General features: G+C 38.7%; 2 protein-coding genes across 2 annotated transcripts; one reads left to right on the top strand and one right to left on the bottom strand.

Annotated features, from left to right (window-relative positions):
• Positions 1-2,649: 2,649 nt before the first annotated feature.
• LOC137604955 (pyridoxal kinase-like) lies at positions 2,650-11,126 on the bottom strand. Its single transcript, XM_068329227.1, has 11 exons — positions 10,916-11,126; positions 10,220-10,274; positions 8,791-8,895; positions 8,542-8,625; positions 8,143-8,177; positions 7,881-7,966; positions 7,653-7,698; positions 7,464-7,575; positions 7,183-7,319; positions 4,484-4,550; positions 2,650-4,038 (listed from the first exon to the last, which is right to left on the bottom strand). Exons 1-11 carry the CDS (start codon positions 10,994-10,996, stop codon positions 3,926-3,928), a joined length of 921 nt encoding a protein of 306 aa, XP_068185328.1. The 5' UTR covers positions 10,997-11,126; the 3' UTR covers positions 2,650-3,925.
• Positions 11,127-14,095: 2,969 nt separating this feature from the next.
• chpfa (chondroitin polymerizing factor a) lies at positions 14,096-22,789 on the top strand. Its single transcript, XM_068330011.1, has 4 exons — positions 14,096-14,874; positions 16,365-16,929; positions 18,930-19,112; positions 19,300-22,789. The coding sequence occupies exons 1-4, from the start codon at positions 14,591-14,593 to the stop codon at positions 20,560-20,562; spliced, it is 2,295 nt and encodes a 764-aa protein (XP_068186112.1). The 5' UTR covers positions 14,096-14,590; the 3' UTR covers positions 20,563-22,789.
• The last annotated feature ends 624 nt before the right edge of the window (positions 22,790-23,413 follow it).

Genomic DNA, 23,413 nt, shown 5'->3' with positions numbered 1-23,413 from the left:
AGCGCTTAATCACATCTGAAGACATTTCAAAGCGATTTACAGATAGAAAACCAACAAAGCCCTCCAGAACCCGGAGTTTCTTCCTCAATGAGGGAGTTTTTCCCCACGTTAGTGTGTGACCCATGTCTACATGTACACACAGAATGGACAGAGTTAAAACTGGCTATTTTCTGACATATAACAGCTCCACGTCAAGGATGCATTGATAAACACGCTTAAAAGTTGGGTATTTGTTTGTCTGTTTTTTTCTTTATGAGTCATAAAGTGAACGGCATAAATTTCCACATGTCCTAGTCCCATATTTCGAGTTGCTTATAAACGTCTTGATCAATGCACTTATGCGGCTACGTCGGGCCTGATTCAGGTACTGGTTCGGTTTGCACTGCAAATTTTGACTCTGATATAAGGAGGGAAATATTGTCCAAAAAAATATCACCTAAGACCTGCCATTGTGGACAAAAAAGTTTTTAAATAAAAACCAATGATATGACCCAAACATATTCACTTGCTAGGCCTCAACGTTGAGGTGGTTGGGGTAGGGGTTGTCCATACCCCAACCACCCTTCCCTCACTGTACATGTTTACTGTATTTTCATTTTCGTCATATCCAAATGTTCATTTTTCATACTGCCAGTGTGTGTGTGTGTGTGTGTGTGTGTGTGTGTGTGTGTGTGTGTGTGTGTGTGGCCTAACTGCCACTCTCTCTCTCTCTTTTGCTTGCCCTGTCTCTGTCCCCAGTATATTTCCTTTTCCCACTCAACTAGTCAAGGCGAATGACCGCTCTCCAGAGTTTGGGTCCTGCCCAGAGTTTTTTCCTCAATGAGGGAGTTTTCCCCCGCTGCTGTTGCTTATGCTTGCTTTGGAGGGTTCTGTTGGGTTTCACTGCGACAAACCTATTTGGGATAGGATAGGATGGTGGCACATGCCCACATAGCGGCTCCTCTCTCTCCCGCTAGAGCAGGTCTTTCGTGTTTTTACTGCCTGTGGGTCTGAGAGGACTGTAATTTTATCTGTGCTGTATGTCATGCATATGTGGTACATTTGACAATAAACTTTACTATGACTATACTGTATAACTGTGCAACCATTTGGAGTTAATCCAAAGTAATTTCTCTAAGGAAATTATTAATGGATTTGATTTTTGATTTTTTATACACGCGCACACACGCACATGCACACACACACACACACACACACACACACACACACACACACACACACACACACACACACACAATCCCTAAAATATACATGTTTTGCATACTTCCTTATTTTGCTGACATTGTTATTCACGGGCTTTCTGCAAAATGCCACACATTTCAAACTCATGCCAACTGATATTTTAGCATCCAGTAGATGTTGTACTAGAGCAAATGAAGACTCATGAAGCTTTGAACCACAGTGAACCGATTGGGATGAAAAGCTTCAATGCGTCATGGGCTGCCCATCACTAACTATACTTGGACTTCCCAGTCAACATAATTTTAGTGTCATAACTGTTCCAACAATTTTCATGCTTTGAGCAGAGAGTCCAAACAGCAGGAACGACACAGAAAACGGCAATGATTTCTGAGTGAAACTAGCTGGCTAGTACGAACAGACTGTCCTGCTGCAGTTTACATTTGGAATGGAACAATCGATGTAGTATCCAAAATGCTCCTCGGGCATCTGACAAAAATGGTCTTTCAGCAACTACATACGGTTCTTTTCATGTAGTCAGCTAACAGAACTATCACTTCTCTAAAATTTCTTTTCCACTTGCTCTTTTGACCGGTGCCTTTTCCTTTAACGTTAGCTCCTTTCCCAATCTCACTATTAGTTAGCTTTCTTTCTCCAATTAGTTGGCTAACATTCATCTACGGCTTCACAATGCCCGCCAAGCGCAATCCATAATTTGCTAACACAAAGCCGTTACGTCAACACGTTGATTTTTGACTATGTTGGGCTCTCTTAGTTTATAATACCAATACATTTATTTTCATGTTTGGTATGAAGTCTGGTATTATTGTTTTATCGTGGAATTTTCACGGGTTCCTGCTAGTCTTTATATCTGTAGATAACATCTAACTTCAAGGAGAAATAACGACCATTAAAAATTTCAGATGCATTTTTTTTCTTTCAACAAAATAAAATGTATTCCTAATTTTGTGACCCTATTCAGGTTACACTTAGGCAGATATCTTTGTCTACCTGGTTATCTGGGGTAATGCTGGCTATTCATACTGTGGATTAGTGTTGAAGGACCAGCACTGTCACCTGGCCTTAATCCACCATGTAGAACACACTTCATAGTGACCATATCTACCCTCTATTCTTTATTTCATACCTTATTTTTAACGTTTTGTTTCAAAACAAATTCAACTCCTGTTTCTCAGTCTGTATTGTAAAGATCTAGGTTTTATATTTATTTTTGTATTTAGTATAAATACCTGCTGCCAGGTGATATCCAAAAAGCAGATAAGTGGCTGTAGACCAGAGGATCGCAAAAAATAAAAGAATGAATGTTCCACATTCAAAGTTTGAGACAAAAGAAAAAAGAAGCCATATTTGAGCTGTGCAGACAAATATGTATAGCAATTTGATCAAATCTAAATACCATCTTCTCCAAATTCTGTGAAATCAGTAAAAATAAATATTACACCCTCATAGTTGCAGTAAAATACTTAGAATTTATTAGTTCAGTTCTTACATTGCTCTATAATAGAGCAGCAGCTTGAGGTTTGGCACTATTACCCTATGTGTAACAATCAACTATTACTGTAGATTAGTCAAGAAAAACAATCCATGATGTTCCTCCTAACCCTGTTAAGGCTATTACACCATGGTCTCTCATACTGACTCTTCAGATATGACAAGAGTATGACAACATGATCATTAGTAAATATTTTAAAGATAATCTGTGCAAGTACCTCAATTTGAGATGTTAAAAACAGGGATCTAACATGTTATATGTTTCTGCTAGGTCAAGAAAGCAATGCATGATTTTCTTAAAAAGTAGAAAGAAATGTAAGAATTGATTAAAAGAACAGTTCACATCAGGATTAGCAATTGACATAAAATAAATTTTAAGCAAATCTAAGAGAACAATCTGGGTAAGTGACTATACAGGCTACATACATAAGGCATTTGTCATTTTGTGGTATTAAAAATACCCACTTCAGTACTTACATCCAATATGCATGCAAGTTAAGGTGCACAATGAAATAGCACATTATAAGCACACTGCATTCATTCATACTTTAAGTATAGATATTTTCAGTACTGTATACTGAAAAAAAAGAAGCCCGCCAGTAAACTGAAATACCTACAACACAGGTTGTCAATTTGACAGCTTAGAGAAATTCACACACACACACACACACACATATATATATATATATATATATATGAATTTACCTTAACTGTTAGATTGACAATCTCTTATTATAGTCCGTTAGTGTAGTTATATACTTATAATGTGCTGTGAGTAACACACTTTACTTGTTTGCTACACTTCACAATACTTGTGACTAATCCTTACTTTACAAACAAAATTTCAAAAGTAAAAGGACTGATCATGCATGTATTATTGACTTGTGTTGTCAATATAGGGGGGTACTGAAATAAGCCTTTTATATGAATAGTTCATTTTAACTGTGATAAGTAGGATTCAAGTACACTTAATATGTCTTCTAACATGAACATCATCGGCTAAAATCCTTTTTCTGTTGAGGGACAGATGATGTCTACTCAGGCCATAGTACAAACATACAATATATGGCAGTGATTTTGGTCAGGGAGTAGAATCTATATGAAACAAATTCTGCTGACTCCTCTGTGAGTCAGAGACAGTCACATGAAATTTCAATGTGTGTGCATGGTTGTATGTTTTTATCAGCATTGTGTCAATGTTCCCAAAATGTTACTGTCTTCATTGTGAAAAATTCTATAAAACATTTGCTTCAACCACAATGGCAGGATTCTCTATGTCAGCTTTGCTCTGAACCATCCTCAGCTCCAGTTGTGCAGGGTTTGGCCTTTTGCCTGGGCCAGACATTTCTGACAGAGAGAAAAACAGTGATGAAGACAAAACTCAGGTCATTAAGTGTATCATTAAGACACATTTTTAACTATTAATTTATACACTAAATAGCTTGCAATCTCAAAGCTTCACTATTTTTTAGTTGTTGGGTCAATTACATGTCAAAAGTGCCACATGATGTCAGGTTTCTATTTCAAATAGATGTAAACAGTTTCTTAATTGCCAAAGTGACAACACTTTTGTATTAATTTTAAGATGTGTCTTCACTGTTCAGTATTTCAAAGCAATGCCTGTGGCTTTCACACAATAGTCATTAAATATTAGCATTTATATAGATATAATCAGAATCCTTTATAATTTATTAATATAGAATCAATTGCAGCTCAAACTGATGAATGTCCAACGCTTCAAGAGAAAGTTTAGAGTACTTTACAAACAGAGGTCAATAAACACAAACCATACCATTGGCGTAAGTAAAGGTCCTTTTAATGACATGGTGCATGACAGAAAGAGTCTTTTCACAGGCAGTCTGTGGGAAAACAAAAAGAGGTTTACTTGGTAAATGGAGCCAGGCTGCTTAGGATTTGTCTAGAAACTAGACTAGTTCATGTCAGATCATGTCTCTGATCACATAATTTTGAGAGTCAACCGGGAGTGATCCAAGACCTCATGCCTGGATGGAATTGTCTGCCACTCTGAGCATTGTGACGCAATACAATCCTCAGCCCACCAAACTGTAAACCCTCCTCACCATGACTACACCTCAATATCGTGTCCATGATAATCACGAACATAATTGGCGACATGGTGCAACCCTGGCAAAGGCCAACAGCCACCCTGAACAAGCCCGACTCAGCTCTCACTTTGGGAATACAGGGATTGGATGGCCCTGAGGAGAGGCCCCCTCACATCATACTCCCAGGATTGCATCACAGCAGGATTGCATTGCTTCTTTTTGCAGATGATGTTGTCCTGTTTGCATCATTGGCCTGTGACCTGCAACACTCACTGGTCCGGTTTGCAGTGTGAAGCAGTGGGGATGAGGATAAGTACCTCCAAATCTGTGGCAATGGTCAACCGGTGGACTGCTTTCTCCGAGTGGGGAATGAGGTCCTTCCACAAGTGAAGGAGTTTAAGTATGTTGGGGTCCTGGTCACGAGTGAGGGAACAATGGAACTTGAGATTGGACGAAGAATTGGAGCAGCAGGAGCAGTATCTTTGTTCCTACCCTCACCTATGGTCATGAGCAATGGATCATGACCGAAAGAACAAGATCGGGGATACAAGCGGCAGAAATGGGCTTTCTCAGGTGGATAGCTGGTGTCTCCCTTAGAGATAAGGTGAGAAACACTGCTATTCATGAGGGGCTCAGAGTAGAGTTGCTGCTCCTTCGCATTGAAAGGAGTCAGCTGAGTTGGTTTGGGATGCCTCCAGGGTGCCTCCATAGGGAGGTGTTTCTGGCACGTCCAGCTGGGATGACACCTCCGGGCAGACCCAGGACCAAGTGGAGGGATTATATCTCAACACTGGCCTGGGAACACCTTGGGATACCCCAGTCAGAGCTGGTGGATGTGGCCAGGGAAAGGGAAGTTGGGGCTCCCTGTTGAAGCTGCTCCCCCTGTGACCCGACTATGGATAATCAGTAGATGGATGGATTTCAACATTGTTGTTTACCAAATAAAGTAAAGCAAAGCCATGATTAAAATCTGAAAAGCTCTGATTTGGTCTGAGATAGAATTTCTACCCTGGTTATGGTATCAAAGTGTCTCTTCCCCCAAAGAACCCAATCGGTATTACTAAAGGAATATGATGTGGTATTATATGATATTTCTGTATTGATGACCACTGTGTGAATTAGTCAGTGCAAAGATGGTTAAATGTGATCTCATACATTTACAATGTTGTTTTGAGCTTGCCAAGTATTTGCTAGAAGGCTATTCTGTAGCATTCAATTGCTCTGGTAAGACCACTAAACAAGAGGAAAATTGAGTGTTAGAACAGTAAGTCTGAGGTACCGTTGGTAAGATAATTACAAGGACATTACATGATAGTCTTGTGATCTCTACATAAATTGCAAACAGTGCAGAACAAGGAAACATGAGAGTCAAACAAGAAAAAGAAAAGGGTATAAATAAGGAAATTAAAGTTTTGGTGGACTAACGCCAACAAGTGTGAGTGAGCTGATGATGTCAAGAAAAAGGGTTGACTCCCACTCATGATACAGTGAATGCTGATCAATATTTTGGTGCAAAATTGCACGTGGATAAAAGACCACAGATACAATGTAACATTAACTAATTATGATGTTGCATTAAAAGAGAAAAAAGGCAGAAGGTCTGGTGGGATTAACACAGCTACAACACAATATACAACTCCAGGAGAATGCCAAGTGCCATGCGTAGAACTACAAGAACGCCCACAATTCAGTGCCCAACCCAATGACGATACCTTTGACTTAGGCTTTCGGGCTGTTAGATGAGGAGATTCCACACTGATGAGTGTGCTGTGTTACAAATCATAATCAATGGCCTCAGAATGAACAGACACTAGCACATTTTAGTCCAGAAAGGACTAACCATGAAACCTATTAACCACGTCTTAAATATCAGACCTTCTAGGAATATACCACACCAGAGGATAGTCTTTGGTTATGGCAACCTCTGAGTTAAAGTCTCTAATGCCTATAATGCCACAGCTATGTCGGAATAGTCAACCTGGAAGATACCCCTTTACTGAGATCCAAAGGATACGTTTCACGGTACCACAACAAGGCTATCAGCATCATCTGAGGGCGTTTTGTTGGGCTTTAATTTACTGACGAACAACTTGGATGTGCGCCAACAACTTAATTCCAAATAGATAGAACTTGTTGCCTTTAATTTATGAAAAAACAGCCCAAGATGAGAAAAGAAATGGGGCAACAAGGGGGGAAGACATGTGGCAAACAACCAGTCAGAATGTAGCCCCACTGGTTGCTGGAGGACTGTTGTTTTGATATGTTGGATGCACATGTACACATGACACAAAATTCAAACTTTTGAAAATGGGTTCAATCTGAGGAAAAAAAAAAAATTCAAATGCAGCACTTCTTTAAAACACAAATAAGATTGTAACATTATAACCGATTCTAAGCTTTGTGGTTGAAAATGTGTGACCCTGACCTTCAGGTCTTTAGGGTGATTGTGAGTCCAGGCGAGCAGCATAGCAGCAAACAGATCTCCTGTTCCTACAAATACAGCATCCACTTTGGGGATGTCCATGCAGATTTTCTGACTGATGATGGTCCCATCTGGTTGCACTACAGTGAGGATGAACAGGAAACTTGTATGAAAACCACCAAAGAACACTTGGTAAATGAGAAGCAGACTCACAGAGAAATAAGAGTTAAATCAAAAACTTCAAGGACATATTCTGTCTGTGAAAATTATGTCTAATACTTTACTTATTTTTTGACTCCCAAGGGCCACCAGAAAGTCATCCCCATGTTCTGAAGGCAGTTCTGTACTAGTGAGGACCACGGTGTCTGGACCCATATCATGAAGCAAGTCCATCACCTGAAGAAATAAGAGTGGCCAAATTTCTTCAAGCTTTCTTGCGATTGGATACAGGTCCATGGGAAATGCATACTCACCTTGATTGCATCCTCCTTTGTTTTGATTTTCTTCCCTGTTAACACCCTGTGCGAAAACAAGCAGGTGTGACATTTGCTTGAATGAGGACAATTTAAACACTTTCCTTCCCTCACCCCATCAATGCAGTTATTAAATCAGACTTTTGTAATGAGTCACATTCATACGTTTGGTTTAGCCTTTAGACTTTCAAAGCTCTATTATGTTGTACAATGATCTGGTACACTCACTCTGCTTCAAACTGGTTTGGGGTGAGAATGTGGGCCAAAGGCACTACTTTCTCCCTGTAGACGGGCACCAGGTCCTCTGGAACATACTGGAATAAGAAACAAAAAAAATCTTTTTTTTTTAAACTCTGATTTCCTTTTAGGTGTAGACCTAAAAAATGTATATCTCACAAAAATAAAATAAATGAAAAATAAGATTATTTTGCTGAAGATAGTTAAATAGATGTTAATATGCTGTAAAAGTTAACTTTTTGAATATGTTTACCATAGCACCTTGGTCTCCCATCACAGGATCACAGACTGGAAAAAGAGAATATAAATTAATCTTTGAGGTCACATTCAAGCAAAATGTTTCACTCACTTAAGGCAGCGACCAAAAACTACAGCAAAGCTGGTTTTCGTTCTGGATAAACATTATTATATTTCTGGGAGCTAGTCTATTGTGTCTGAAACATGTGACAAGTGCCCATAATTATTAATTTAAGTCTATGGTGATATCAGTTTTTTACTCCAACAGTTGAAACCTGAAATATGTGTAGTTAACTTAATATTTAGAAAAGCAGCAAAGAAGTCAGGAATCTTTGGCAATTTTGCTTGGCTAATGGTTGCCAACTTCAAATAATACTGAGTAATCCAATTTGAAATATCAACAAAGGACACTCACCATACACCAGACTGGGATTAGTCTTCTTCAGTTCCTGAATGATATCAACTACCATTTCTAGGAAGGACCTGTCCCTGCTGTAGCCTTGGGAAGGTAAGTGTAAAGAAAATAAATACAAGAGCAGTACATTTTATTTATTTTTATTTCGCTGTTTCTCCAAGTTCCCATGAAACTGTACAAGGTCGGTGCAGCCATTTTTCGGTCCACATTTCTTTAATCTGGAAAGATGTGCTGTTTAAATGAACTTACCTGTGAGGATATAGTCATAGTGGGTCACATTATTGAGTTTAATGCCTTCATATAGAACATTCAGCTCCTCTGCTGTCAGGACTTGGCCTTTCCAGTGGGCATAGCCTAGGATTCATTTGTGAGAGCAGAGATTCAAAATGACTTGACATTTTTATTTCATGGACTCTGGACTTGGAGTTTGTAAGGATGTGGGTTAACATCTTAAACCAACTAAAAAATCCACTGTATTATTTTAATCTGCTGTGAATCAATCCAAAGGAGAGACATGGAGGTGTTTTTCTCTACCATACTTCATTTTCCTCCTCCCTAAACATTCTCTGGTGTGGTTCCCCTCATATTTGGTGCCAACAGCCAAATAGGGCCTCCACATACTGAATGGGAGCCCTGTAACCTTCTGGCCCCTTTCTTTGCATTCCTTCAACCTTGAAAAAACCCTCAAAAGCTGTTCTGACTACAAATGTTTTGAAAAAACACATACTTTGATAATTTGAACACTGAAGCCAAGGTCACAAAGAGCTGAAATCTGACTCAAAACTAGCAAGTGTGCCTGCCCTAGGGAAGACTTAACAGACAGTTTCAAGCATGAGATGTGTTAGAGGGAAAAGTGAGTGTTAATTTTAAGAATTGCATGAATATGAATGCTATATTCACAAAAACTATTTGGAACAGTATGTAGAATTACTTTTACTTACAGTTGAATCTCACAGAAGAGCAGATGTCTATATATTTGAGTGGGCTGTGTGCAAATGTCTCCAACCCCCACAGTGAAAGCACATGCTTTACATAATCTGGCACTCCAGACCCTGCTTTTTTAATCCAATCCTCTCTACGGGTGTTTCAGAGCATAAGTTTCATGTAGAGAAGCTCTTGTTTTTCCTTTAATGAAGCATGTCAGTGGGATAGCACAGGATTGTTAATATTTCAAAAGAGTTTTTTTTTTAATTTGAAGATTACAGAGTGGGGAAGTGAGAGATAGTTGACACTGTTTTTAGAAATCAGTTTAGGGTGTTATTTAAAAGTACCCCAGTCTTGTCTTCTAAACCTGACTCCTTCCCCTCAGTAACGGTGAGCCAGCAAAAGATAGCAGGGTATGGTGAAAGACTTGATGACAAAGTACTAGACCTTTGGATTGTAATCAAAAAGTGAAACAATGGAGAGAGTGGCTTTTGTTCAACCTCTGTCAGACAAATTGCATTCTTATCAAATATGCTGAAAACATATAATACCCCAAAGCTAATGTTTAAACAAAACCTGCTTTTTCTTTGTGAAATATAGTCAGCGATTTCAAGTGTCCTTTTTATGTACACCGGTACAGCAAATGATGGAAATAAAACAGCAGTTCATGAGTCAATCCACTCTGAGAAAAGAAATAATAATTTTTAAAAAAAAAGCTTAAGATTTTAATCTAACTGGAAAGCATCCAGCTAACCTGTGTGATTAGAGAACTGCACCGAGTTGATGGAGTCCACTTCAAAACCAAGTACCTGAGAAAAGAGTAGAAACAGACGGCAATGACATCTGTTGTAAAGCTGCATGGGAGATACCTATAAAAAAACTTTGCAATGTGAATATTTTTAATACTTCTTCGCCCATGCTGTATGCTTTCTATTTGCCTAAAGGATACACATCTCTTATTTACAACCTTGACATTATTGTACAGCATCTCCTCTAGAAAATGGAAATCATTCAACTTCTTGCAGCTAATTACTTACCTATATAAATACAACTACTGCCATGCAGAGCATTTTTTTTCAAGCTGCTACCTGTGGCTGCAGCATGCTTCCTAATGAATGAAAATAAATGGCAAGCATAGGCTAAACCTCTAAAGTTTAGTTTTTAAAAGTATTGTCAGAAAATATTTTGAGAGAGTATCATTATTCAAGCATTGATGTTTTAACCCATGTTCTTTGAAGCTGTGGATAATGTATACACGACGAGTCGGTCAACGATTTTTCGAAAAGGCAGGAAGCTATATTTCTACTAAGACTCCTACAAGAAATTAAGAAGTGACGCTCTACACTAAATCCACTTTCATATACGTTCTTTGTGTGTTTTAGCTTTGTCGTTTGTTTCGCTAAAACTACGACGTTTACAGAATATACTTGCAAGAAAAGACAGTCCGTACCTGCAGAGGGAATATTGCCGACTTATTCCCAACGTAACCTCTGACAACATGACTCTGAACAGATAACACTCGACAATCCATTCTTACAATTACTAGAACTTGTTGGAAAGCGCTGCGCAGACACAATGGACTGTTAACTCCTAGAGATGCATTAAAGATGTGTGAAGAGTATGATCCTTAGCATGTGAAAATTACTGAAGGGCAGAAGAGGCGGCGCTGACAAGAGTGACATTTACGGTTTTTCTTCAGGCGGCTTTTAGGACACCTATACTGGTGCGTTCACAAACCGGAGACGAATGTGGGACACATTCGTCCTCAAGCCAGACAAAAATGTTAATATTGTATACAATTAAAGCACTTCCGTTTTCTGTTCAAAGAAAAGACGGATGGTTTTATGAGCCACTGATTTCTTATTCTGTAATTTTCCGTTGTGCTCATACAGGAAGGTAAATCAATTATCTGAAATAATACTGATCACGATGAGCACATGAAAGAAGAAGTTAAGGGTTACCAACTGAGATTCTTCTGGGCTCTGATTGACTAATACTAGCGCAAAATAGTGAAAAACAATTCCCGCCTCCCTATTGAAAGAAATTAAATTACTTTTTGACAGTAGTATGCAAATGGTCTCGATTTGAATATTTTTGTGAGACTTCAATGCCCTTACAGATATCAGGGCACTTTACTCCTCTTATTTCATTTTTGATTCATTCATATAAACTTTGGAGCACGTTTTTAACTTATTTTATAGAAAATATATTCATGAAAGCTGATGGACATTTTTTTATAGAAAAAAAAAAGACTGATTGACAGAAATTACTTTAAAGACACCAGGTCATGTTGGAACACACCGACCACTGACCGTAGTACAGGTAACAGCACCATGACTCAAATTCAGGAAAATAATAAAGTAGGACTTTTTGTTACCACTAGATGGCACACGAAAACATGCGTCTGACAAACATGAAATGAAAAAGATCACTGCTTGCAATTTGGCTTATAAAGATAAGCATCACTGCCTTTATGGGGAAATAGGGGCTAATAATTTTTTTAAAGGTGAAAAAGCTTAATGAATTAAGCTATGGAAAGCACAATTAAATGTTCAGAGACAGGAAACAATTTAGTTAACATACCAGAGAGGGAGATAAATGTTGAAATGTTGTACTGAAGAGAATTTAAAAAAAAGTCAGACAAGTGAGGCACGTCAGACTAACTTTAAGTGGATGAGAGGACTTGTTTTGTTATGTCTATCAATATGCTTTATGTGCATATCTGATGACACATCAAACCGAGAGCAAACAAGGAAAAATACATCAGTCTCTCTTCCAGTATTTAGAATTATACAGCATTGTACTAACCCAGACTTTCAATAGTAGATAGATAAATAGATAGATAGATAGATAGATAGATAGATAGATAGATAGATAGATAGATAGATAGATAGATAGATAGATAGATAGATAGATAGATAGATAGATAGATAGATAGATAGATAGATAGATAGATAGATAGATAGATAGATGGATAGAGAGGCATTACATAACAAATAATAATACTGGATAAACACCAGGAGAAAAAGAAACACTGACATCACAGGACATACCACAAGACATACACTACACTAAACAGTATAAACCTAAAATACAAACAGTATAAAATTAAATAAAATCCATTCAACCCCGTGCTGACCTCGCCACCTCCCCCCTCTCCTCCTGAGAGAGTCATTGTACCCCCTGATGGCACGGGGCACGAAGGAGGACCTCAGCCTCTCTGTGGAGGCGCTGTGTGACAGCAGTCTGCCGCTGAAGGTGCTTCTCTGCTGGGAGAAGGTGGTGTGTAGGGGGTGGCTGGTGTTCTTCATGATAGCCTTAACTTTAGACATGGTCCTGCTCTCCAGAACTGTCTCCACAGAGTCCAGGCTCAGACCGACCACTGAGCCCGCTCTGCGGATGAGTCTGTTCAGACGGTTCATCCCAACACACAATGGTGTATCACAGCAAAGTGTTATCACCACAAACATTTTGTTCACTCAACCAGATACTAAAATTGTTCAGCTGAAGGATCAACTGTGCAGACCACAAAGAAAACCTCCCCTGACATCTGTTTGCCGAAAAAAAAAAGCCATGAGAACAGCGAGGGTCAGGATGATGAGCTGAAAGTACACCTAATAACCACTAATATGCACATGGAGCTTCAGCAGCGAGAACAGCATTTTTGAGGATAGATAATAATCGTATGATGAACGTCACTACACTTTTTTAAACTAAATTTAAAACCCTTGGTAACTAATGAAAAAGACTGACCACAATATGTATGTGAACTACAAATCAATAAACACAAACACTATAATTAAGGCCAGAACACAATTGCTTCTTTCAGAGAGATAGATGACCTTTATTATTATCCAAATGAAATTCCAGTGTGATGCTATAAAAGGTTTAAAGCAATACCAAACAGAATCTAACTGAATTCAAACCCAAATGCAAATTATAACAACCGCATGTGCAATAACATATAGTATAAAAAGAAATGATAAAACACAAGAATTTTTTAAGGAAGCAAAATAAATGATTCAACTCATTCATCTATTCATAAATTTTCTTCCACTGTATCCGCCGCAGTAGGTCACAGGGAACTGTAGCCTCTCCCAGCTGGCATAGGGCGTGAGGCGGGGGCGCGACGCCAGTGCGCCACGGAGCCACACACAAAGACATACAACCATGCAGACACACACTCGTTCCTACGGGCAATTTGGAACGGCCGATCAACCTGGAGGTGGGATAGAGCCGGAGTACCCGGAGAGAACCCACGCAGACACGTGTACTCCGCACAGAGCTGGACTCGACCCCTGACCCGGCGTGTTGTGAGGCGCTAACCACTGCGCCACCGTGCCGCCCACCCCGCGAACATTTAATTTCAAATAGAAATAATGTCTTACGGTTGTTAGTGAGCCAGAACAAACTTAAGAACTTTAATAATAATAATAATAATAATAATAATAATAATAATAATAATAATAATAATAATAATATAATAATAATAATAATAATAATAATAATAATAATAATAATAATAATAATAATAATAATAATAATAATAACTTTAATTATATAGCACCTTTAAAATCAAAAAGTTTACAAAGTGCTTTGACAAACAAGGCAAAAGCAGGATACATATGACAACAAAGAGCCAAAACTGTGAGGACAAACATAAGCAGAACAAAATAAAGCTAAAATTAAAACTTCTTAATGAATGGGCAGTAAACAGTTTGTTTACACTAATTATGAAAAGATGTTGATCTTTTATACCTTACATAGAATATTGTAGTTTAAGTGGCTGAAGTCTGGTTTTGTTTCTAGCCGTTTTGCCCTAGTTAGTACTCCTGGCGGATATCCCTCCGCGCTGTGCGACCCAAGTCCCAACGGAGAAGCGCAGTCTGAAAGTAGGCCGGCCTCTCACGCTGGCTTCTGTTCGGGGCGGAGCCAGGTCCCAACAATGCTGACACGTAGAGTCCTGCGTAAATTTGAAGGTAGAGGTTACATCTATTCCTAAAGTTAGATGCCGATGTCGTTGCGTCGGTCCAGACTCGATGAGTAGGTGACCGCGGACTAGAGGCCTGTTCGGACCGCTTTTTGAAGCGACGCGGGACTGAAATCACACAAGACGGCACACAAGATGAGATTTTCAGCGTTTATTTCTGTCCTGCGGTCGTTCGGCCCGGTTATAATCGGTGTTTCTTTGGGTTTCACGTTGAGTTTATTGAGTCTGAGCTGGACAGAAGAAGCGTGTCACCTGGACAGCAGTGAGGTTGTGACTTTCGGTCAGGATGGACAACTCAAAGGAGCCCGAAAGCCCAACTCTATTTCTACCATCAACGATGTGGAGTCCGAAGAGAACTTCGAGCCAAGAATAGTCCCATATATGCAAGTCCAGCAGAATCCACCTAAGAAAGTTTTCAGGTGAGCCTTTAATGAGCAATTCTTTGACTCATCTCTTTACTCCCATTGCAGTGCAGCAGGTTTTGATGCAACTTTATGTCTTCATGATAACATGTCTGTATGGTGTCACTTGTTGCCAAGTGGGATTTTATACTGACGCGTTAATGACAATTAAATCCTTATGAAGAGACAACCACGACTAAGTATCATTTAGTTTCCTCTAAAGGACTTTATTCTTCATCAGAATTTGGTAAAGGTCCCTGCGGCTATCTTTCCCTGCTGGGCGTCTCTTCTAACATTAATTACATATTTTCCAAGCTGATGGAAAAGCTGCCCCAGCATTTTCTTTGTAAACATGCAGACATTTCCAAATTTTCATGGATAGAGACCTTGTTTCAGTGTTAGCCCTCACACCCGCAGTTGGTTGCATTGCATCACACTTCTGAGAAAGAGGCTTTTCTCCCGTGAAGAAGTTCTCCTGAGGTCAAAGCTGTAAGCAAGTCAGGGATCCAGCAAAAGACTGACCATGTTCAGTCTGGATGAATACCTGCTGATTAACTTTTTTTTTGTTTAATCCATGTTCATGATAGAGAAAAGTATCAGTCATTTTATTTAGTTTTAAGAAGATTTTCTGATGAAACCTGGTAATTTTTTCCACCGTGTTTAATCTACAAGTGATTGCCTCTTCAATGATAAGGATAAATTACAACCTCTTGTCCAAACACAATTGAGACACTCTGTAAAATGTAAAAAGAAAAAGACTATGATTTATGAAGCCACAAAAGACAACATTTAAAAATGCTTAGTGTGACAAGCCTTTCTTTTGTCTGTTGCGTAACAGACAAATCTTTTAATTATTTTTCTGTTACACTCGGCTTCTCTTGGATGTTTTTTTTGGGGGACAATCCCAAATCATGTTACTAACTTGTTGCCAGCTGTCTTCATTAATTTCCAGATGTCCCACCAGATGTTTTCTTTTAGCCTTTCACAGCCTTTACAGTCTTTTGTTGCCACTGTCTCAACCGAAATGTATTGCTGTCATTAATTTCTAAATACTGCAATCAATTTCAAAAGCTATTAAATCCTTGTTCTAATGTCAATTTAAATGGAAGTGTTCCCAAGCCTGTGTACACTGTTTATGTAGACAGTGTAGAAGTGGGCTAGTACAAGGAATAAGGAAATGAAAGAGGAGGATTGGTTTATGAGTGTGCTAACAACTTTCAAGTACCTGCATGCTTAATCAAAGAGCTTGTGGTTTTTCTTGTTTGCTTACATTCTTGATGTTGAAGATATAAAATGAATGTACATAATTTGTAGCAAGACTCACAGTCTTGACAACATTTTCCTGCCTATTGGGTTTCAAGTCTTTAGTATTTCCTTAATTTTCCAGGTAAATCAGGATTTTATCATTTTCGATTGTTTTTTTATTTTTCCATCGTTGTAAAGTTTACTTGTTGCATCAATATCCAAAGTAATATATACTCAGTAACTGCTTACTGTCTTTCTCCTAGGTCTAAATACGTGAGCTCAGAATTGGGGATGCGAGAGCGTCTGGTTGTTGGAGTCCTAACATCGAAAAACACCATAAACACCCTGGGCGTAGCTGTCAATCGCACCATTAGCCATCATCTGGATAATGTGATTTTCTTCACTGGCCTACGTAACCGCAAAGTCCCGCATGGCATGTTTGTTGTTTCTCATGGAGATGAGAGACTGATATGGAACATGTTCCAGAATATCAAGTACATTTTAGACCACTACATCAACGACTATGACTGGTTTTATCTTGTCCAAGATGACACCTACATAGAAGCGGACAGGATCAGATCCCTGGTAGATCATCTTAGTATGGATCGAGAGCTTTACATGGGAAGCTCTGAGCAGTTCATAGGTGGAGAGACGGAGGGGAGGTATTGCTCTGGAGGGTTCGGATACCTCTTGTCAAGGTCATTGCTCCTCCGTCTTGAGCCATTCATGGAAAACTGTAGGAACGACATTGTGAGCGCGAGGCCAGACGAATGGCTGGGAAGATGTCTCATTGATTATACAAACACCAGCTGTGTCAGTGAATATGAGGTAGGTTAAGTCATTCTTGAAAAAGCATGTTCTCACAGAACACCACACCTCTTTTCTATAACAATATGTCAACCTTTTTTTCACCTTTTAAATGCCGGTTTAAATGTGCAGGATGAGTGAGTAAGCAAAGAAATTACATGAAGGGACTGCCATTCAATGCTGATATGGAAGGTTAAAAAGAATGACTTTTCCTTCTTGACAGGAAAACTAAACTGTCACAGCAGACATTACACTCTTGCCTCTGGGACAGCACTTAAAACTGAGAGACAGCTCTATAAAACTGTAATTACCATGCCAGCACCAAGGTGGTATTTATACTACAGACTGTTTTACTAATACCCTTTAGCCTTTCTTTTTTTTTTCCACAGCTCCAGCAAACAAGTAAACACAGCTTGAAGAATTCAAGCTTGCTTGGGTTCAATGTTGTGAAAATCCCATGTGGGTCAACATGCTCTGCTCCTGTAATGTCATTAGAATTTAAGGTCAAGCACGCTTGGTGGAGCCTTGATCTGTCCCAGTGCCCTCTCTCTTGATTATTTGTTGTCCTCAGCACAGTTGGCAAAGTCAGGGCCAAAGTTGTGGTTTTTGTTGACACATTAAAATGCATGCTACAAGGATATTAATGGAAACCTACCTAATTCCTTTTACTATATAAATGTGAAACACATGAATAACATCTTGCCACACAGTTGAGAGCAAGTTGCATTGCTTACTAAAGTCCTTGAGCCAGAAAAGCTAGAGCAGAGGTCCAACAGATGAGAGAAGAAGAGCAAAGGGGGAGGATAAACACAGAGCCAGACATCAGTGCATAAAGAGAGAGCATTTGGTGACAATTAGGCAGGACATTGCTTCAGTAAGTGCTCCACTACACCCTGGAAACTGTTGTCTGAGTGTCTTCGCTGCTCAGTTAGGCAGTGTCTCCTGTCGTTGGAGTTTTAAGAGCTTTATCAGATTGGATTCACTTTCTTAATCACACAAGCTCCTTAGGTGGTTACTCTGTTTTCGGCTTAAATGACTGTGACTTAAAGTGAGGTCAAGGTAACCGGTACAACATATTTTATCTGTAATTTCACAACTGTTTCTCTTAAATCATGTCACATTAATCCTAATTTATTTTATAAGATGTAATAAAAAAAATTAAGATAACAGGAAATGGAGAAAAAAAAGTCTTTAAATTTTAACATGGATGCTGCACCTCCTCACTTTCTCCAGAATAAGTATAGTAACAGGAAATGGCAAAACTTTAATAGAGACTTTAACAGAGATGCTGCACCTTTTTACTTTTCCATAATGCAGATTTGACCTTAAATTCTATTTGCCTTTACACATTTACTCTTTCACTTGCTGTGCATATATCAGCATTGCCTCTAAAAATGGTTGTTCATATAAAGGGTTTAATTACAAATAGACCTTCTGAAGGCTTCGGATCAGAGGTCCTGCTGTTGTTCATCGCTCCACATTTCCATCTATTTATATGCAACATGCTTGCTTGAGATTTCAGAAAGCTTATTTAATACAGGGTCAACTGACTTAGAATAAAAGTATCTTGTTCTGGTGACCTTTCACCTGTGGCACAAAGAAGAGAAAAGCCAAGACCTTGCCAGGACAGAAGAAGATTAAGTTTTTCTGTTGCCACAAAGTAGATGAAGAGGTCACTGAAAGATGAGCACCATTGATGAATTGATTGAGCAAGAACACAAGTACAAATAAAAACTCTACACCCTGAATAGTTTCAGAGCACTCCATTTTCACTTCCTTCACTCCCTTATTTAATATTTCAATTTAAAAATTCCTGGAATCGTTTTCTATTTGCAAATGTGGCCGAAGCCAGCCTGTGGAGTGTGGAGAATAGTGAGAGTGAAGATGCGGCCTGAATTGCATGTGATGTGTTTAAATGGGCAAACACAGCGTAATAACTAAGCTAGGGATTAGCATTTGGCATGTTCCTGTCATGTGGGATCAAAAACACCTCATGAAAAGACCTCTATGTTTCTTCTCAGGGGCTTCAGTACCACCATTATAACTTGAAAAAAAATTCTGATCCCAGTAAAGAACGGAACGAACAGTTCAACAAAGCTCTGACTGTCCATCCAGTATCTGACCCTGAGCAGATGTACCAGCTGCACAGATACTTCACTGAGCTAGAGCTCCAAAAGACCTATGATGAGATTGCTAAGTTGCAGGTAAGTTGTTTTTTTTTTTTTTCAAAGTTGTATTAATCACCCATGGGCGAGAAAAAAATAAATACGTAACTCCTCTTCGCTTACCTGTTTATTCTTCGTTCAGTCTTATCTGTATGGTAGATTCAGCTTTATTTCTGTAAGAGATGGGTCTACAGCTGATGATATCAGAATACTTGTGTTTCCACAGGCTGAAATAAAGAATGTGAGCCTAGTTGCTTTTGAAGGAAACCGAAGCGCCCAGTGGCCCATTGGCATAGCTCCACCTTTTGAGGCAAAATCTCGGTTTGAAGTTCTAAAGTGGGAATATTTTACGGAGGAGGAAATTTATTCATGTGCCGATGGCTCTCCAAAGTGTGAGCTGATTGGCGTTGATCGTTTGGACGTGGCTGATGTCATTGAAGTAGCCGTCAGAGAGCTGAACAAGAAGTACAAGCCTGTCCTCCAGCTGAGAAAGCAGCAGCTGATTAATGGCTACAGGCGTTTTGACCCCACCAGGGGAATGGAGTACACTTTGGACCTTAAACTTGAGGTAGTTAACCAAAAAGGTTACAGCCATTCCATCACCAAACGGGTTCATCTGGTGCGACCTTTAAGTCGGATTGAAATCATTCCAATGCCCTACGTCACTGAAGCTACAAGGGTTCACATTATTATTCCTCTTACTCATCAGGACCGCAGCTATGTCAACCATTTTCTGGAAGTCTTTGCGTCACACGCATTTGAGACCAATGATAATGTAGTCCTAACATTCTTGTTTATTTATGACCCAGTGGAAGCACAGCAAGTTAACCAAAATGATATATTTGCCAGTGTGAAGATGCATATAAATGCTTATGAACACAAATACCCTAAAGTAAAAATCCCATGGATAAGCGTCAAGACAGAAGCACCATCCCAGATCAAGTTCATGGACATAATCTCTAAAAAGCACCCTGTTGACACACTATTCTTTTTGGCCAATGTCAACACAAACACCAATACAGAATTTCTGAACCGCTGTCGGATGAATTCCATCAACAACTGGCAGGTATTCTTTCCCATCCATTTCCAGGACTACAAACCCGATGTTGCTTACCACAACCAGCAGCTTCCAGTCACAGTAGATCTAATAAAGGACGCAGGCCATTTTGACCGCAGAGCATATGAAGAAGCATGTTTTTACAACTCAGACTACATGACAACACGCACACGAATGGTGGCAGATGTCCAAGAGAATGAAGATCTTCTGGAGACCCTGGACATCTTTGAAATGTTTGTTAAATATTCAGATCTGCATGTGTTCCGCGCAGTGGAGCCAGCTCTGCACCAGAAGTACATCTACCAAACCTGCAATCCGCGTCTCAGTGAAGACATCTACCATAGATGTGTCCAGAGTAATTTGGAAGGTCTTGGTTCTCGCTCCCAGCTCGCCATGCTACTGTTTGAGCAGGAACAAGGAAACAGGACTTGATAATAAAGTGAACTTTGGTTCCAGCATTAATTGAAATGGACTTTGAAAGCTGCCTGGTTTTCGCGAGCTAGAATTTGGGATCAATGGGAGCAACACATGCACAGCTCTGATTACATGTATGACCCTACAGTCTTTCAGATAGTTTACCCCAAATCTAGCCCCACATATTTTTTTGTTCTTAGATTATACATTACATTTCAGAGGATGGAAATATGTTGCCTCACGTCTCGGCTCAGTGTTTGCTCTTGTGTCGCTTTTGCTGCTTTGCGTGCGTCTTCTTTTTTTAGTGGCTGAATTTATCTTGATCATGCGGTGACTGAACATTTAGGGTTTTTTTTAAGGACATTTCACCAGGAAACAAATTGGGGGAAAGAATCAGTCGGATTAACCAGATTTGATTGCCCAGCCACACCTCTTGAATATATTTGTCTCTTCAAACAAGGGGATTGAAACATTGAATTTTGGAATGTATTTGCATATTTACATAAGCCATCTTTGTTTATGTGCCTTACACTGACTGTAGAGATGAGTACTGTTTCCAAATGTTAAGGCTTTTGCAGTTCATCCCTTCAGGTAATGCATACCTGATGTTTTCATTAGAATGCTGGCATTGTAATAACATGAATGACAGTTTTTAGAGAGGTGGAAAATTTTATCCCTCGCTCTGGATAATTTTTTACAGGGCTGTGACGGTTAAAAGGGGTTGGTAGTTAACCATACATTTTATAAAGAATATATCATCATCCTCAGCATCCACAGGCTGTATTGATGCCTCTGTACCTTCTGTTGGGCAATTGTTTTAATCAGTGAAATGAATTTGCCTGCTAGAGGTAGAGGACAAATATTCCTGATGCATGAATGAATCAGCTTGTTAAATGTCTGAATTGAGTGCATGAGTGTGTCATTTTCATCCACATGGAAATAAATGGTGCTTTAAAATGAGAAATTAGTCATTAAAATTAAGAATGTATGGTATTTTTTTTATATCATCGAATATAGCAGTTTTGTTTCACTAAAGTAAGATTTGTAACTGTTACAAAATATTTTGGACTGTAGAGTTACATATTTTTGATAACTTATTGACTCCTTAATGGCACTGTGTTCTCTTAGAAATAGCTGCCTTTTCTCCCAGTTGCAGTGCAGTCTGATGGGAGGCCTTTTCCATGTTACTGAGTGGTGTTGGAGGTTGAGGTATTGGACACTAGAGGGTTATTTAGTACGATGTGCAATATTACAGATAACACAGCTGTATACATGGCCACCAAGAAGTTTTTTATTTGCAACTACCGCTGTGTGTTATGTTGCTGTTCAAGATATTACATAGAGTTAGGACTCGTGCTGTGTTCATTGTTGGGTAAATACACTGTAATTTGTTTTAGACAAGTCACTAGACACTTTTCACCATAAAATTTACTTTTGTAATACATAAAATTAAGACATTTTATTTAACTTTAATAGGTTTTTATGTATATGTTGGGAGAAACCCATTCAGAGTGGTGCTCCTCAGTGTTTTTCCTTGTTTTCTGCCACATGAACACAGACTATGGAGGTCAGTTATAGCTGAATATTTTTCACATTTAGTTTTTAACGCATCTCTTTACGAGAGCAGCAACAGTCCTCCAGCTGATGTAATATGAATGTTCTCCTTGCTTGACACTAATAATGTGCAAAATTGGTAAACGAAACTTCCAAAAACCACTGTGAAAAAAGGAGGGCTGAGATTATGTTATGAAGTTATTGTGGTAATATGCGTCATGTTTGCCTTCTGAAGATGTAAGAAGCTTGAAATTGAATTATGCAAAAAACTTCTGCGCTAACAGAGGCTTTCTTGACATTCTCTGTACATGTATAAATATTTTATAGACTCTATTGTAAGCCTTTTTCAGTCTGATTTATACAATAATTTTATTTTTGATGACCAAATCAAACATATACTGTATTTCACTGGGTATGTCTGTTTTTATAGTAATTTGAAAATTAAATATTAGCATTCCAGTTTGACTTGAACAGTTAATTTGGGGGAAAAAAGAGATTCTCATTTTTAAAATTGAATTTGATGTTTGGATATATATGTTCACTTGGCTTTTTTTATGTATTCAGGTACTAATGTAACCAAAGCAAAGAACTTTTTTTTAACTGTTCCTCACATTTTAATGTCTGATTACAATTTCCAATGAACTGTGAATTATAATTTTTAAATAAAGAGTATTTGAATATAAACATTTAACTTTCCTCTTGTCTTTATATTTGATGAAGATAATATTTGAATTGAAGAAAGATATTTGTATGTCCGTCATATTCTGCTTACAGATTTCTGTTTGTCCTTTAGGTGTCAGCAGAAGATCATGTTTACTTTCTTCAACTCAGGTCCTAGACTTCTTACTGCTTAAAACTTATCTGACTGCTGTTGATGAACATTTAAAAATCATATTTCTAATATAAAATGGATTTCTTATTCCTTTTTAGTATGGGATTGCAGTTAAAATTCCTGTTCCTGACCTGAGGTATTCTGTGTCTGGGTTGGGTAAAAAGAGGGAAAATGTCAGAACCTTAATTATAGTTTTAGTTATTTCAAGGGTCCATGTGCACTACCCAGAGGCATGCTGTAAAACCACAAAACTATAGAGTAGCTGAAAGTTAATTGTAAGTCATTATTTTGTACTTCGGTTTACGTTCAATCTCAGGACTTTCTCCACCCACATGGTGACAGTTGTTCCAAGTCCACCCAGAGACTGGCACTACTTTTATTTTTCACGGCAATGCGAGTCCACCTGGAAGACATTTTAAGAGGCAGAATTACACAATTTGCAAGACATTATGAAGAATGGCTTCAAAGTCACTTACTCTTAAA

Source organism: Antennarius striatus, chromosome 12 (genome assembly GCF_040054535.1).
Source record: "Antennarius striatus isolate MH-2024 chromosome 12, ASM4005453v1, whole genome shotgun sequence".
Classification (NCBI taxonomy): domain Eukaryota; kingdom Metazoa; phylum Chordata; class Actinopteri; order Lophiiformes; family Antennariidae; genus Antennarius; species Antennarius striatus.
This window is presented reverse-complemented; position numbering and strand designations above follow the sequence as displayed.